We start from the raw sequence: 13,441 nt of genomic DNA, 5'->3' as shown, positions 1-13,441 counted from the left end.
ATGCTTCAGGCGACTCATCTGAAAGTAGTTTACCAGATCAGATTAAGGAAGGGCTAGATTAGCCAGGTCTTCCACTCGGGGCTGGACACTAAAACCAGGGGGGGGGGTCTCTATTTTGGTTAATAAGCGGGTGCAATTCGAGGTGGGTAGCACAACCTCGGATGGGGGAGGCAGGTTTGTCATGGTGAGTGGCAAGGGGATGAGGGTAGTTTTGGTCAATGTGTATGCCCCAAATTGGGATGATATGGATTTTATTAAGAGACTGCTGGGGAAGATACCTGACCTGGACTCGCACAGGCTGATTATGGGAGATGATTTTAAACACAGTCCTTGACCCCGACCTGGACCAGTGTTCAGAAACGGGTAAGGTGCAGGCGATGGCAAAGGAACTGAGGAGGTTCATGGAGCAAATGGGGGGGGGGGGGTGATCCATGGAGGGCTAGTTGGCCGATGGGGAAGGAGTTTTCATTCTATTCACATGTACATAAGGTGTATTCCCAAATTGATTTTTTCATTATGAGCAGGGATTTGCTGGCGGGGGTGACGGACATAGAATATTCGGCGATCGCTATTTTGGAACATGCTCCACATTGGGTTGATCTGCAGGTCTGGAAGGAAAGCTTTCAGCGCCCACAATGGAGGCTAGAGGTGGGCCTGTTGGTGGACGAGGCGGTGTGTGAGAGGGTGAGGAAATGTATGCAAAACTACCTGCAGGTCAATGACACGGGGGAAGTCTCAGCTGCGGTGCTCTGGGAGGCACTAAAGGCAGTGGTGAGAGGGGAGAGGGGAGCTGATCCCGATTCGAGCACATAGGGACAGGACGGACAGGGAAGAAACGGACCGATAGGTGAAGGAGATTTTACAGATAGACAGGAGATATGCAGAGACTCCGAGGGCAGAGCTATTAAGGGAACGACAAAGGCTACAGACGGAGTTTGGGGTGTTGTTCACAGGTAAGGCAGTAGAGCAGCTTAAGAAGGCGAGTGGCGCGATTTATGAGCATGGGGAGAAAGCCAGTAGAATGCTGGCACAGCAATTGAGGAAGAAGGAGGCGGCTAGGGAAATAGGGAAGGTAGTCAATGGGGCGGGGGGGGGAAACTTGGTAGGGGATCCGGCAGGGCTGAACAAGGTGTTCAGGGACTTCTACAGTAAGCTTTATTCCTCGGAACCCCCCTGCGGGAGGAGGGGATGGACTTTCTGGATGGACTGACCTTCCCAAAAGTGGGTAGGGGGTTGGTAGGCGGGCTGGGGGCCCCAATTAGGACTGAGGAAATATTGGTGGGCTTGAGGGCCATGCAATTGGGTAAAGCCCCGGGGCTGGATGGGTATCCGGTGGAGTTCTATAAAAAGTTATCTGAGATAGTGGGGCCGGTGCTGGTTAGGGTTTTTAATGAGGCAAGAGACAGAGGGGTTTTACCCCCGATGATGTCACAGGTCACCATTTCCCTGATATTGAAACGGGACAAAGACCCGGAGGCACGTGGGTCCTATAGGCCGATCTCTCTGCTCAATGTAGATGTAAAATTACTGGCTAAGCTCTTGGCTGCTAGGATTGAGGACTGTATGCCAGACCTCATTATGGAAGATCGAACCGGGTTCGTCAAGGGCAGGCAGTTGGTGGCCTAAGAAGGCTGCTGAATGTGGTCATGATGCCCCCGGAGAGAAGGGAGGTAGAGATAGTTGTGGCAATGGATGCCGAGAAGGCTTTCGACCGGGTTGAGTGGGACTATTTATGGGAGGTGTTGGGACGATTTGGGTTCGAGGAGGGCTTTATCGACTGGGCCAGGCTGCTGTACCAGGCTCCGGAGGCTAGAGTAAGGATGAATAGGACGACGTCTGACTATTTTAGACTGTACCGAGGGACAAGACAGGGGTGCCCCCTGTCCCCACTGCTGTTTGCGCTAGCAATAGAGCCACTGGCAATTGGCCTAAGAGCTTCTAGGGATTGGAAGGGGCTGGTACGAGGGGGGGTTGACACAGAGTTTCGTTACACACCGACGACCTGCTCTTATACATGAATGAAATTAAATGAAATGAAAATCGCTTATTGCCACGAGTAGGCTTCAATTAAGTTACTGTGAAAAGCCCCTAGTTGCCACATTCCGGCGCCTGACCGGGGAGGTTGGTACGGGATCCAGTGGCTGGGATGGATGAAATCATGGGAATCCTGAGGGAATTTGGCTGGTTCTCGGGGTATAAACTGAACATGACAAAAAGTGAATTGTTTACAGTCCAGGTGAGGGGTCAGGAGGGTCGGCTGAGGGGGCTGCCGTTTAGGTTAGTAGGTGACAGTTTTAGATAATTAGGGATACAGGTGGCGCAGGACTGGGGCTGGTTGCACAAATTGAACTTATCTCGGTTGGTGGAGCAAATGAGTGGAGAATTTTGCTCGCACTGTTGGAGGGGGCAGGGGGTTTAAAGTAATTTGACAGGGGGATGGGATATGGTGGATGTGTACAAGGTGATGCACAGCCAAATATAGAAGAAAAAACAGGTCAGTCAGGAAGCCAGAGTGATTATAGACAATTTAAGGCACAAAGGAGCAGTACGGCAAAGCTGGATGGCATTTATTTTAATGCAAGGAGTCGTGCGAGTAAGGCAGATGAGTCTATGGTGTTGATTAACACATGGGAATGTATTATTGCTGTCACAGAAACATGGTTAAAAGAGGGGCAGGACTGGCAGCTCAATATTCCGGGGTATACTCTTCAGACGAGATAGGGGGATGGGGCTGGTGGTGTAAATGAAGAGGTGGTGTTGCAATATTGATCAAGGAGTCAATTAATGCAGTAAGGAGGGATGCTATCTTGGAAGGTTCCTCAAATGAGAGCTTAGAAACAGAAAGGGGGCAATCACATTGCTGGGAATCATGATGTGGAGATGCCAACGTTGGACTGGGGTGGGCACAGTAAGAAGTCTTACACCAGGTTAAAGTCCAACGGGTTTGTTTGGAATCACAAGCTTTCGGAGGGCAGCTCCTTCATCAGGTGAGTCCTTATGAAGGCGCTGTGTTCTGAAAGCTAGTGATTCCAAACAAACCTGTTGGACTTCAGCCTGGTGTTATAAGACTTCTTACATTGCTGGGAGTGTACTACAGGTCCCCAAACAATTAGGGAGAGATAGAAGGGCAGATATGTAGGCAAATCTCAGAGAAGTGTAAAATAATAGGGTTATAATAGCAGGGGATTTCAACTTCCCCAATATTAACTGGCACAGTCAAAGTGTGAAAAACTTAGAGGGGGCTGAATTCTTAAAATGCATCCAGGAGAGCTTTGTATACCAGTACATAGAATGTTCTACAAGAGAAGGAGTGATGCTGGACCTACTTTTAGGGAATAAAGCCAGACAAAGTGGTAGGAGTTTCATTGGGGGAGCATTTTGGTCACAATAACCAGAGCTCAGTAGGATTTAAGGTAGTTATGGAATAGGACAAAGATGGACCTGAAATAAAGGTTCTGAATTGGGGAAAGTCCAATTTTATTGGGAGACGACCAAATTCAACTGGGAACAGCTACTTGTAGAAAATCTACGTTAGAGCAGTAGGGCACATTCAAAAAGAAAATATTGAGAGTACAGGGCCAATATGTTTCTGTAAAGGTGAAGGATGGGAGCAACAACTCCAGAGAACCCTGACTGTCAAGGGAGAAATATGGGAGGCTGATGGCAGATGAGTGTTCAAAACAGCGGAAGCCCGAGAGGAATATATAAAAAGTGCAGGGGGTTACTTGAAAAAGAAATTAGGAGACCGAAGAGCGGGTATGAAAAAAACCTGGCGGGTAAAATAAAGGAAAATCTAAAGGTGTTTTATAAGTATATTAAGAGCAAGAAGATGACCAGAGAAAGAGTAGGGCCCATTAGGGACCAACGTGGCAATTTGTGTGTGGAGCCGGAAGACATAGATAGAACATAGAACAGTACAGCACAGAACAGGCCCTTCGGCCCTCGATGTTGTGCCGAGCAATGATCACCCTACTTAACCCACGCAACCGGTATACCCGTAACCCAACAATCCCCCCATTAACCTTACACTACGGGCAATTTAGCATGGCCAATCCACCTAACCCGCACATCTTTGGACTGTGGGAGGAAACCGGAGCACCCGGAGGAAACCCACGCGCACACGGGGAGGACGTGCAGACTCCGCACAGACAGTGACCCAGCCGGGAATCGAACCTGGGACCCTGGAGCTGTGAAGCATTGATGCTAACCACCATGCTACCGTGAGGCCCCGAAATAGGTTTAAAATAATGAGGTTTAAAATAAGTACTTTGCATCTGTGGTCACTATGTAGAAGGACAATGTAGGTAGAGAAATCAGGGAAGGGGACTGTGATGGACTTAAACAAATTAACATAGAGAGAGGGAGGAGGTATTATTGATTTTAGCGGGCTTAGAAGTGGATAAATCCCTAGGCCCAGATGAGATGTATTCCAGTCTGCTTAGGGAGGCAAGGGAGGAGATTGCAGAGGTTCTGACAATAATTTTCAAATCTTCTCTGGTCACAGGAGAGGTGCCAGAGGACGGGAGGAAAGCTGATGCTGTACCATTATTCAAGAAGGGTGGCAGGGATAAAACAGGAAATTACAGGCCAATGAGTCTAACTTCAAGTGGTAGGGATAGAACTAATCTCCATTTGGGGAAGCAAAGTTTACTCAAGGATAGTCAGCATGACCTTGTCAAAGGGAGATCGTGTATTACAAATTGAATTGAATTTTTTGAGGAGGTGACTAGGTGTGTAGATGAGGGCAGTGCAGTTGATGTAGTCTACATGGACTTCAGGACGTCTTTTGACAAGGTCTTGCATGGGAAACTGGTCAAGAAGGTAAGAACCCGTGAGATCCAGGGCAATTTGGCAAATTGGATCCAAAATTGGCTGAGAGGCAGAAGGTAAAGGGTAATGGTCAAAGATTGTTTTTGTGACTGAGTGCACCTATGTCCAGTGGTGTTCCCAGATCAGTTCTGTGTCCCTCGTTGTTGGAGTGTACAAAATGATCTGGATGGTTATGTCGGAGATCTGATCAGTAAGTTCGCAGATGAAACAAAAATTGGTGGTGTGGTAAATAGTGAGGAGGAAAGCCTTAGATAACAGGACGATATAGATGGGCTGGTCAGATGGACTGAACAGTGGCAAATTGAATTCAACCCTGAAAAGTGAGACTAAAAAGGCAAGTGAATATATACAATGAATGGCCGAACGCTAAGAAGTACAGAGGATCAGAGGAGCCTTGGTGCACATGTCCATAGGTCCCTAAAGGCAGAAGGACAGGTAGATCAGATGGTTAAAATGCATTTAAATGGCGGCCTTTATTAGCCATGGAGGTTATGATGCGAGCTGTATATATAACACAGGTTAGGCCACAGCTGGAATAATGTATGTAGTTCTGGCTGTCACCTCCATCTCCAGAGTGAGAAGTGGGATTTTCATGGGATCTGGATCATAATGACCCTAGAGATGGGTCTGCCACCCAATTAGTGACAGTGGGGGAGGGGCCTAGAGGTGGTGAAGGAGGATATGGAGGTGGGATACCAGAGAAGCTCCCTAACAATTTTAAGCTGCCCAATTAACAATGCTGGTGACTTCGCTTTCTCACCCACCTTCCAAACTGCCACATCCTCAGGAAAATCATCATTGTTGGGAATATTTAAAGTATATTACATGTAAGCGTATCTCTGAAACGAAAGCACATGAAAATAATACTCACAAATTCCTGGTCGTGGTTATTAGCAAAAAAGTGTTGGAGCCGAACTGGCCAATCCTCTCTCCGCCTTAGCAGTCCAAAGATTCCTTTATGGTTGCACATGTAACAGTTCCAGGGGTCTTCTTTAATAGCTGCCTGTGCAGCGCCTGGTCCAACCAGTAGGTCCACACATTCCACACAGAAACACCTTTATGAACAGAAAATGGAGCATCATCACAGTATTTGGTGGCAAGGTCAAGGCTCAGTGACAATATTGCTGCATCCTCCAGCTTTGTTGGGTGAAGAAAGTTGGCGCCAATACTTTCCGCAAAAACAATTTAAGAATAAGCCAATATAACTGAAATAATAACTGTAAATTCGGCAGTTTTCAACAGTGAGATTGAACAATATGTAATTCCCATTCATGGAACAAGACATTAAAAATTGAGAATCTCTGTTTTCTACTAATGGTACGACATCAGCAAATGTTCGCATCGATTCTGAGAAATAATAACATACTTTTAGCAAATGCTCTGCACAAAAATAAAAGTACCAAATTACTCAGTGCGATTAGCATATGACTGCTTGCAGCATATTTCTTGGTCTTGCTCTTGGGGTGATATTTGACGCTGAGATAAGCTTTTGACCTCATATCTGAGATTCGACTAAGACTGTGCCTCCACCTCTGTAACACTGCCTGACTGTGCCCCTGCTTCAGCTCATCTGCAGCTGAAATGATCATCTGCATGTCACCTCTGGACTTGATTACTGCAACATACTCTTTTTTTTTTTTTTTTTTTTTTTTTTTTTTTTAATTTTTTTATTGGAATTTTTTACAGAAAATATAACAAAAAGTATAGCAAAAAGCAGTAATATGCAACTAACAGCCCCATAACACCCACAATTCCCCCCATACCGTAACATCACATGTATCACATTCCCCCCCCCCCCCCAAACAAGAGAACTTAACCATAAATTAAAATTAGATAAATCAAATTTAAATAAAATAAGCTAACATAATCAACGTCCCCCCCCCCCCCCCCCCCCACCCCACCCCCCCCCCCCCCCCCCCCGGGTTGCTGCTGCTACTGTCCCAGTACCCTATCGTTGAGCCAGAAAGTCGAGGAAAGGTTGCCACCGTTTAAAGAACCCTTGCACCGATCCTCTCAGGGCGAATTTAACCTTCTCAAGCTTAATAAAGCCCGCCATGTCATTGATCCAGGTCTCCACGCTTGGGGGCCTCGCGTCCTTCCACTGTAGCAAAATCCTTCGCCGGGCTACTAGGGACGCAAAGGCCAGCACACCGGCCTCTTTCGCCTCCTGCACTCCCGGCTCCACTCCAACCCCAAAGATCGCGAGTCCCCATCCTGGCTTGACCCTGGATCCCACCACCCTTGACACCGTCCTCGCCACCCCCTTCCAGAACTCCTCCAATGCCGGGCATGCCCAGAACATATGGGCATGGTTCGCTGGACTCCCCGAGCACCTGGCACACCTATCTTCACCCCCAAAGAACCTATTCATCCTCGTCCCAGTCATGTGGGCCCTATGCAGCACCTTGAATTGGATGAGGCTAAGCCGCGCACACGAGGAGGAAGAATTTACCCTCTCCAGGGCATCAGCCCATGTCCCGTCTTCGATCTGTTCCCCCAGTTCCCCCTCCCACTTCGTTTTCAGCTCCTCTACTGACGCCTCTTCCTTCTCCTGCATAAGCTTGTAGATATCGGATATCTTCCCCTCCCCGACCCAGACACCCGAGAGCACCCTGTCACTCACCCCCTTCGCGGGGAGCGCAGGGAATCCCTCCACCTGCCGTCTAGCAAATGCCTTTACCTGCAGATATCTAAACATGTTTCCCGGCGGGAGCCCAAATTTCTCTTCCAACTCCCTCAGGCTCGCAAACCTTCCGTCGATAAACAGGTCCTTCAGCTGTCTAATGCCCGCTCTATACCATCCCCGAAATCCCCCATCCATGTTCCCCGGGACGAACCTATGGTTCCCCCTTAACGGAGCCTCCATCGAGCCCCCCACTTCTCCCCTATGTCGCCTCCACTGCCCCCAAATCTTGAGGGCAGCCGCCACCACCGGACTCGTGGTATACCTCGTGGGAGGGAGCGGCCACGGCGCCGTTACCAGGGCCCCCAGGCTTGTATCCCCACAGGACGCTCTCTCCATCCGTTTCCATGCTGCCCCCTCCCCCTCCATCACCCACTTACGCACCATCGACACGTTGGCCGCCCAGTAATACCCCGAGAGGTTGGGCAACGCCAGCCCCCCCCCATCCCTACTCCGCTCCAAGAAGACCCTCTTCACCCTCGGGGTGCCATGCGCCCAAACAAATCCCATGATGCTGCTGGTCACCCTTTTAAAAAAGGCCCTAGGGATAAAGATGGGCAAGCACTGGAAGAGGAACAAGAACCTCGGGAGAACCGTCATTTTGACGGATTGCACTCTGCCCGCCAGCGATAGCGGCACCATGTCCCACCTTTTAAATTCCTCCTCCATCTGTTCCACTAGTCTGGTGAAGTTAAGCTTATGAAGAGCCCCCCAACTCCTGGCCACCTGCACCCCCAGGTACCTGAAACTCTTCACTGCCCTCCTGAAGGGGAGCCTCCCAATTCCCTCCTCCTGATCCTGCAACATACTCTTAACTGGCCTTCTGCATTCAATTCTCTGTAAATTCAAAGTCACCCAAAACTCTGCGGCCCGTGTCCTTACTCCATAAAACCTTAAGACATAGGAGCAAAATTAGGCCATTCGGCCCATCGAGTCTGCACCGCCAGTCAATCATGGCTGATATGTTTCTCATCCCCATTCACCTGCCTTCTCCCCATAACTCCTGATCCCATTATTAATCAAGAACCTATCTATTTCTGCCTTAAAGGCACTCAGTGACTTGGCCTCCACAGCCTTCTGCGGCAAAGAGTTCCACAGATTCACCACCCTCTGGCTGAAGAAATTCCTCCTTATCTCCGTTTTAAAGGATCATCCATTCAGTCTGAGGCTGTGCCATGGGGTTCAAGGTTCTCCTATTAGTGGAAACATCCTCTCCACATTCCTTCTATCCAGGCCTCTCAGTATCTTGTCCGATCCCCTCTCATCCTTCGGAACTCCATTGAGTACAAACCCAGAGTCCTCAACCGCTCCTCATTCTGAGTCTTGTCCACACATTATGCCTGAGCTCGCTGACCTACAATGGCACATGGTCAAGCAATGCCTTGATTTAAAAATTCTTGTTTTCAAATTCCTCCATGGGCTCCTCCCTCGCTGCTTTTGCAGTCTCCTCCATCCCGGCAACACTCCAAAAATATCTGAACCCATTTAATTCTGGCCCTTGGAGCATCCCTGATTTTAATTACTCCACAACTGGCAGCTATATCTTCGCTTGGCAAGGATCCAAGCTCCCCAATTCCTCCCCTTACCACCTCCACCTCTCTACGTTCTTTCTGATGAAGATCCTTAAAAATGACCTCTTTTGGCAAGTTTTTTCGCCACTTGCCTGAATGTTGCCTTATGTGGTTTGCTGTCTAATTTTGAAGTACAACACTCCTGTGACACTCTTTGAGATGTTTTATTGGGTTAAAGGCACTGTATTAATCTAAGTTGTTATTTTGTTGTGAGATATTTTAGGAAGAGGATGAAAACACCTTCTGAAGCCACTGGGTGGAACTTTCCTCTGTGACAAGTTGACTGCTGATAATAATAATAATAACAACCTTTTATTGTCACAAGTATGAAGTTACTGTGAAAAGCCTCGAGTCGCCACATTCTGGCGGCTGTTCAGGTAAGCTGGTACGGGAATTGAATCCCCACTGCTGGCCTTGTTCTGCATCACAAACCAACTGTCTTTCCCACTGAGCTAAACCAGCTAAAGTGTATAACAACGGCATTTCTACCTGCTGCTGTCAACCCGCTCTGCTCCCATCATATTTTTCACAGTCAGGATGGGCTCCCAGTACTATTTATGACTTTTATTGGAAGCTGACCTCTGGGCCTGCGGGATTTTTAAAGTGGCAGGTTAAAATGATCTGGAAGCAAGGAATTCAACCAAGGTCAGGAGCAGAAACAAACCCGAGAGTGCGAAAGAAATACACAGTGCCCCCATTTTTTTTAACCTGTCCATAAAGGTTTTATTGGTCTTCTGGGACTATGGGAAATGTCCCTGCCTCTCAATTAGAAGCTCCAGGTTCAAGTCCCACTCCAGGACTTCATGGCCAAAGAATGTGTACATAACGTGGCCAAACAAGTTGAGTATCAACTTGTAAATCCTTTGAACACATGTCAATGACAGGCAGTGGACAGGGAGAGATTCCTGGTCAGCCATGTGATCGGGATAGCCATGGTGGAAGTCGTGGCGATGTGGGTAGGACCTGTAACAATTGAAGAAGCATAAGCAAGGTTTTATTGCCTGAAATCAGGCAAATAATTTCTCTAAACGAGCGGCAATTGGCCACATTCTGCAACAACAGAGAGAATGAGAGGTTTTGGCATTGTTCCAGGATGTGGTCATTCAAGAGGGAATTCAGGATACTGTCAGTGACCACCTGTGGTGGCAGCAAACAGGAAACAGGATCAATAATGGATCTATGAATAATCAGAAGTCTAAGAGATACTTGGTAGGTCAATTGAAAGCCATCAATGCCTGGGTTTGAGTCAGGTGAGAATTCAAAATTCAAATAATTTTCAAATCCCAACCTCAACCTGTCCACCGGTTTTTAAAAAATGTTTATTTGTTAATGGGTGTGGCCATTGCTGGCAAGGCCGGAACTTATTACCATTCCCTAAGTGCCCTTGCGAGGAGCTGCCTTCTTCAACTGCTGCAGTCCAAGTTGTGTAGGTAAACCCGTTGTGCTGTTGGGAAGGGAGTTCCAGGATTTTGACCCAGTGACAGTGAAGGAACAATGATATAGCTCCAAGTCAGAATGGTGTATTGCTGGTCCAGGAACTTGCAGAGAGTGCTGTTCACATGGATCTGCTACCCTTGTCCTTCTAAGTGATAGAAGTCACAGGTTTGGAAGGTGCTGTCGAGAGAGCTTTGGTGAGTTATTGCACTACATCTTGTCATGAGACTGTTGCCACTGTGCTTTGTATTGGATGGTATCGACTGTCTTGAGTATTGTTGGAGCTGCACTCATTTAGGCAAGTGATGAGTATTCCATCACACTCCTGACTTGTGCCTTGTAGATTGTGGGCAGGGTTTGGGAAGTCAGGAGATAAGTTACTTGCTACAGAATTCTAAGCCTCTAAACCACTCTTCCAGCCATGGTATGTATAGTCCAGTCCAGTTTCTGGTCAGTATTAAGCCCCAGAAATGTGATAGCAGGGAGATGGACACATTTTCTCTTGTTGGAGATGGTTATTGCCATGTGATGCAAATGTTACTTGCCATTTGTCAGCCTAAGCCTGACATTGTCATGGCATTACTGTATATGGACACAAACTAGTCCGGTATCTGAGGCATCGCGAATTGTGCTGAACATTGAACAATCAATGATGAAGCAGCTGAAGATGATTGGGTCGAGGACGTTATCCTGGGGTACTCCTGCAGCAATATCCTGGGACTGAGATGATAGACCTCCAAGAACCACAAACATCTTCCTTTGTGTCAGGTATGACTCCAAACAGTGGAGAGTTTCCCTCCCCGAGCAGAGAAACTACGACATCTTCTTCGCAGCCTTCAACACATCATCAATGAAGATGTACGTCTTGCCAAGGTCATCCCACACCCCCACTACTTGCCTTCGAACAACCGCGCAACCTCAAACAAACCATTGTTTGCAGCAAACTACCCAGCCTTCAGAACAGCGACCACGATACCACACAACCCTGCCAGGGCAATCTCTGCAAGATGTGCCAAATCATCGACATGGATACCACCATTACACGTGAGAATACCACCCACCAGGTACGTGGTACATACTCGTGCGACTCGGCCAACGTTGTCTCCCTCAAGACGCTGCAGGAAAGGATGTCCCGAAGCGTGGTACATTAGCGAGACCATGCAGACGCTGCGACAACGAATGAACTGACATCACGCGACAATCACCAGGCAGGAATGTTCCCTTCCAGTCAGGGAACACTTCAGCAGTCAAGGGCATTCAGCCTCTGATCTCTGGGTAAGCGTTCTCCAAGGCGGCCTTCAGGATGCACAACAACGCAGAACTGGCGAGCAGAAACGTATAGCCAAGTTCCGCACACATGAGTACGGCCTCAACCAGGACCTGGGATTCATGTTGCATTACATTCACCCCCCACCATCTGGCCTGGGCTTGCAAACTCCTACCAACTGTCCTGGCTTGAGACAATTCACACCTCTTTAACCTGGGGTTACCCCTATCTCTGGATCTGCAAAGACTTGATTACCTGCAAATGCTCGCATTCCAAGCATTGTCTGGCATCTTTGAATTTGTCTATATATATGTTTCTGGAACATATCTCTTCATTCACCTGAGGAAGGAGCAGTGCTCCGAAAGCTAGTGTTTGAAACAAACATGTTGGACTTTAACCTGGTGTTGTAAGCCTTCTTACTGTGTTCACCCCAGTCCAACGCCGGCAATTCCACATCTGTTTTACTAGGGCTCTTAATGCCACTCAGTCAAATACTGCCTTGATGTCAAGGGCAGTCACTCTCACATCCTCTTGAGATCAGTTCTTTTGTCCATGTGGAGCACAGCTGTAATGAGGTCAGGAGCTGAGTGGACCTGGCAGAACCCAAGCAGGCCATCAGTGAGCAGGTTATTGCTGTGTAAGTACCATTTGATACTGTCAACAACATCTTCCATCGCTTTGTTGATGATCAAGAGTAGACTGATAGGCAGTAACTGTCCAGGTTAAATTTTACCTGGTTTTAGTGGACAAGACCCAGGCAATTTTCTACATTGCCAGGTTAACGCCAGTGCTGCAGGTGCTAGAACAGCTTGGCTAGGGCCAAAATGGATATGGGACAAGTAACAGGTGAATTTAAGGTGGTGGTTTAATTGGTAAATGAATTTAATGAGATGTTTTATATTTTAAACATTTCAATGGATTTCCTGGGATTCAGAAAACCTGCAGTTGAAATGGCTCAATTCATTTACAGCACTACTCATGAGCCTGGAAGAGCATGTTCAATCCCCAAATTCCAACAACCCCCGAACTCCCCTCAGAAATCTTGGACTTTCCCATTCTCCAGGTTTTGATGTCTCTCTGCAACCTCTCCTTCTCCATCCCCACAATCTCTACCTCCAATTAGGAGAAAGCCTTCTCGTGATGTCTCCCTCCCTCCCAACCAACACTCTGGTCTTCCCCAGAGGAACATGTGTCGCGACTCAAGAAAGTATTCCGACGCATACATGAACATGGCCTCAAGCTAAACAGGTCCAAGTGCTGTTTTGGGACATCCACGCTGAGTTCCTGGCGATCAGATTTCACAACACGGTGTGCGCCCGGACACAGACAAAATTAAAGCCATTGAGGCAACGAAAGTCCCTGAGGACAAGAAGGCAGTACTGTGCTTCCTGGGAATGGTCAATTTCCTTGGCAAGTTCATCCTGCATTTGGCCACACACAACACGGCCCTACGCAACCTGGTGAAAAAATCAACCGCTTTTGAGTGGAAGGCGGAGCACTGAACAGAGTGGCTGGAGCTGAAAGCCAAGCTCACCACTGCACCCGTCCTTGCATTCTTTAACCCAGACCGAGAGACCAAGATATCCACAGATGCGAGTCAGGTTGGCATTGGGGAGGTGTTGCTTCAAAGAGACGATACGTCATCCTGGGTACCAG

At 47.9% G+C, this 13,441-nt stretch overlaps 1 protein-coding gene across 14 annotated transcripts in view; it reads right to left on the bottom strand.

The window, feature by feature from the left end:
• The window catches only part of dnmt3ab (DNA (cytosine-5-)-methyltransferase 3 alpha b), a 709,318-nt gene that overhangs the window by 146,554 nt on the left and 549,323 nt on the right, over window positions 1–13,441 (bottom strand). For all 14 annotated transcript variants that reach the window (XR_005460997.1, XR_005460998.1, XM_038800092.1 and 11 more), the window contains one exon: window positions 5,702–5,885. Coding sequence is in view for 12 of the 14 variants with exons in the window: in XM_038800092.1 (XP_038656020.1) it covers window positions 5,702–5,885 (184 nt within the window). In the remaining 2 variants the exon portion in view is untranslated. The remainder of the gene's footprint in view (window positions 1–5,701; window positions 5,886–13,441) is intronic.

Source organism: Scyliorhinus canicula, chromosome 6, assembly GCF_902713615.1.
Source record: "Scyliorhinus canicula chromosome 6, sScyCan1.1, whole genome shotgun sequence".
Taxonomy (NCBI): Eukaryota; Metazoa; Chordata; class Chondrichthyes; order Carcharhiniformes; family Scyliorhinidae; genus Scyliorhinus; species Scyliorhinus canicula.
Note: the sequence above shows the minus strand (reverse complement) of the source record. Positions and strands in the feature narration are given on the sequence as shown.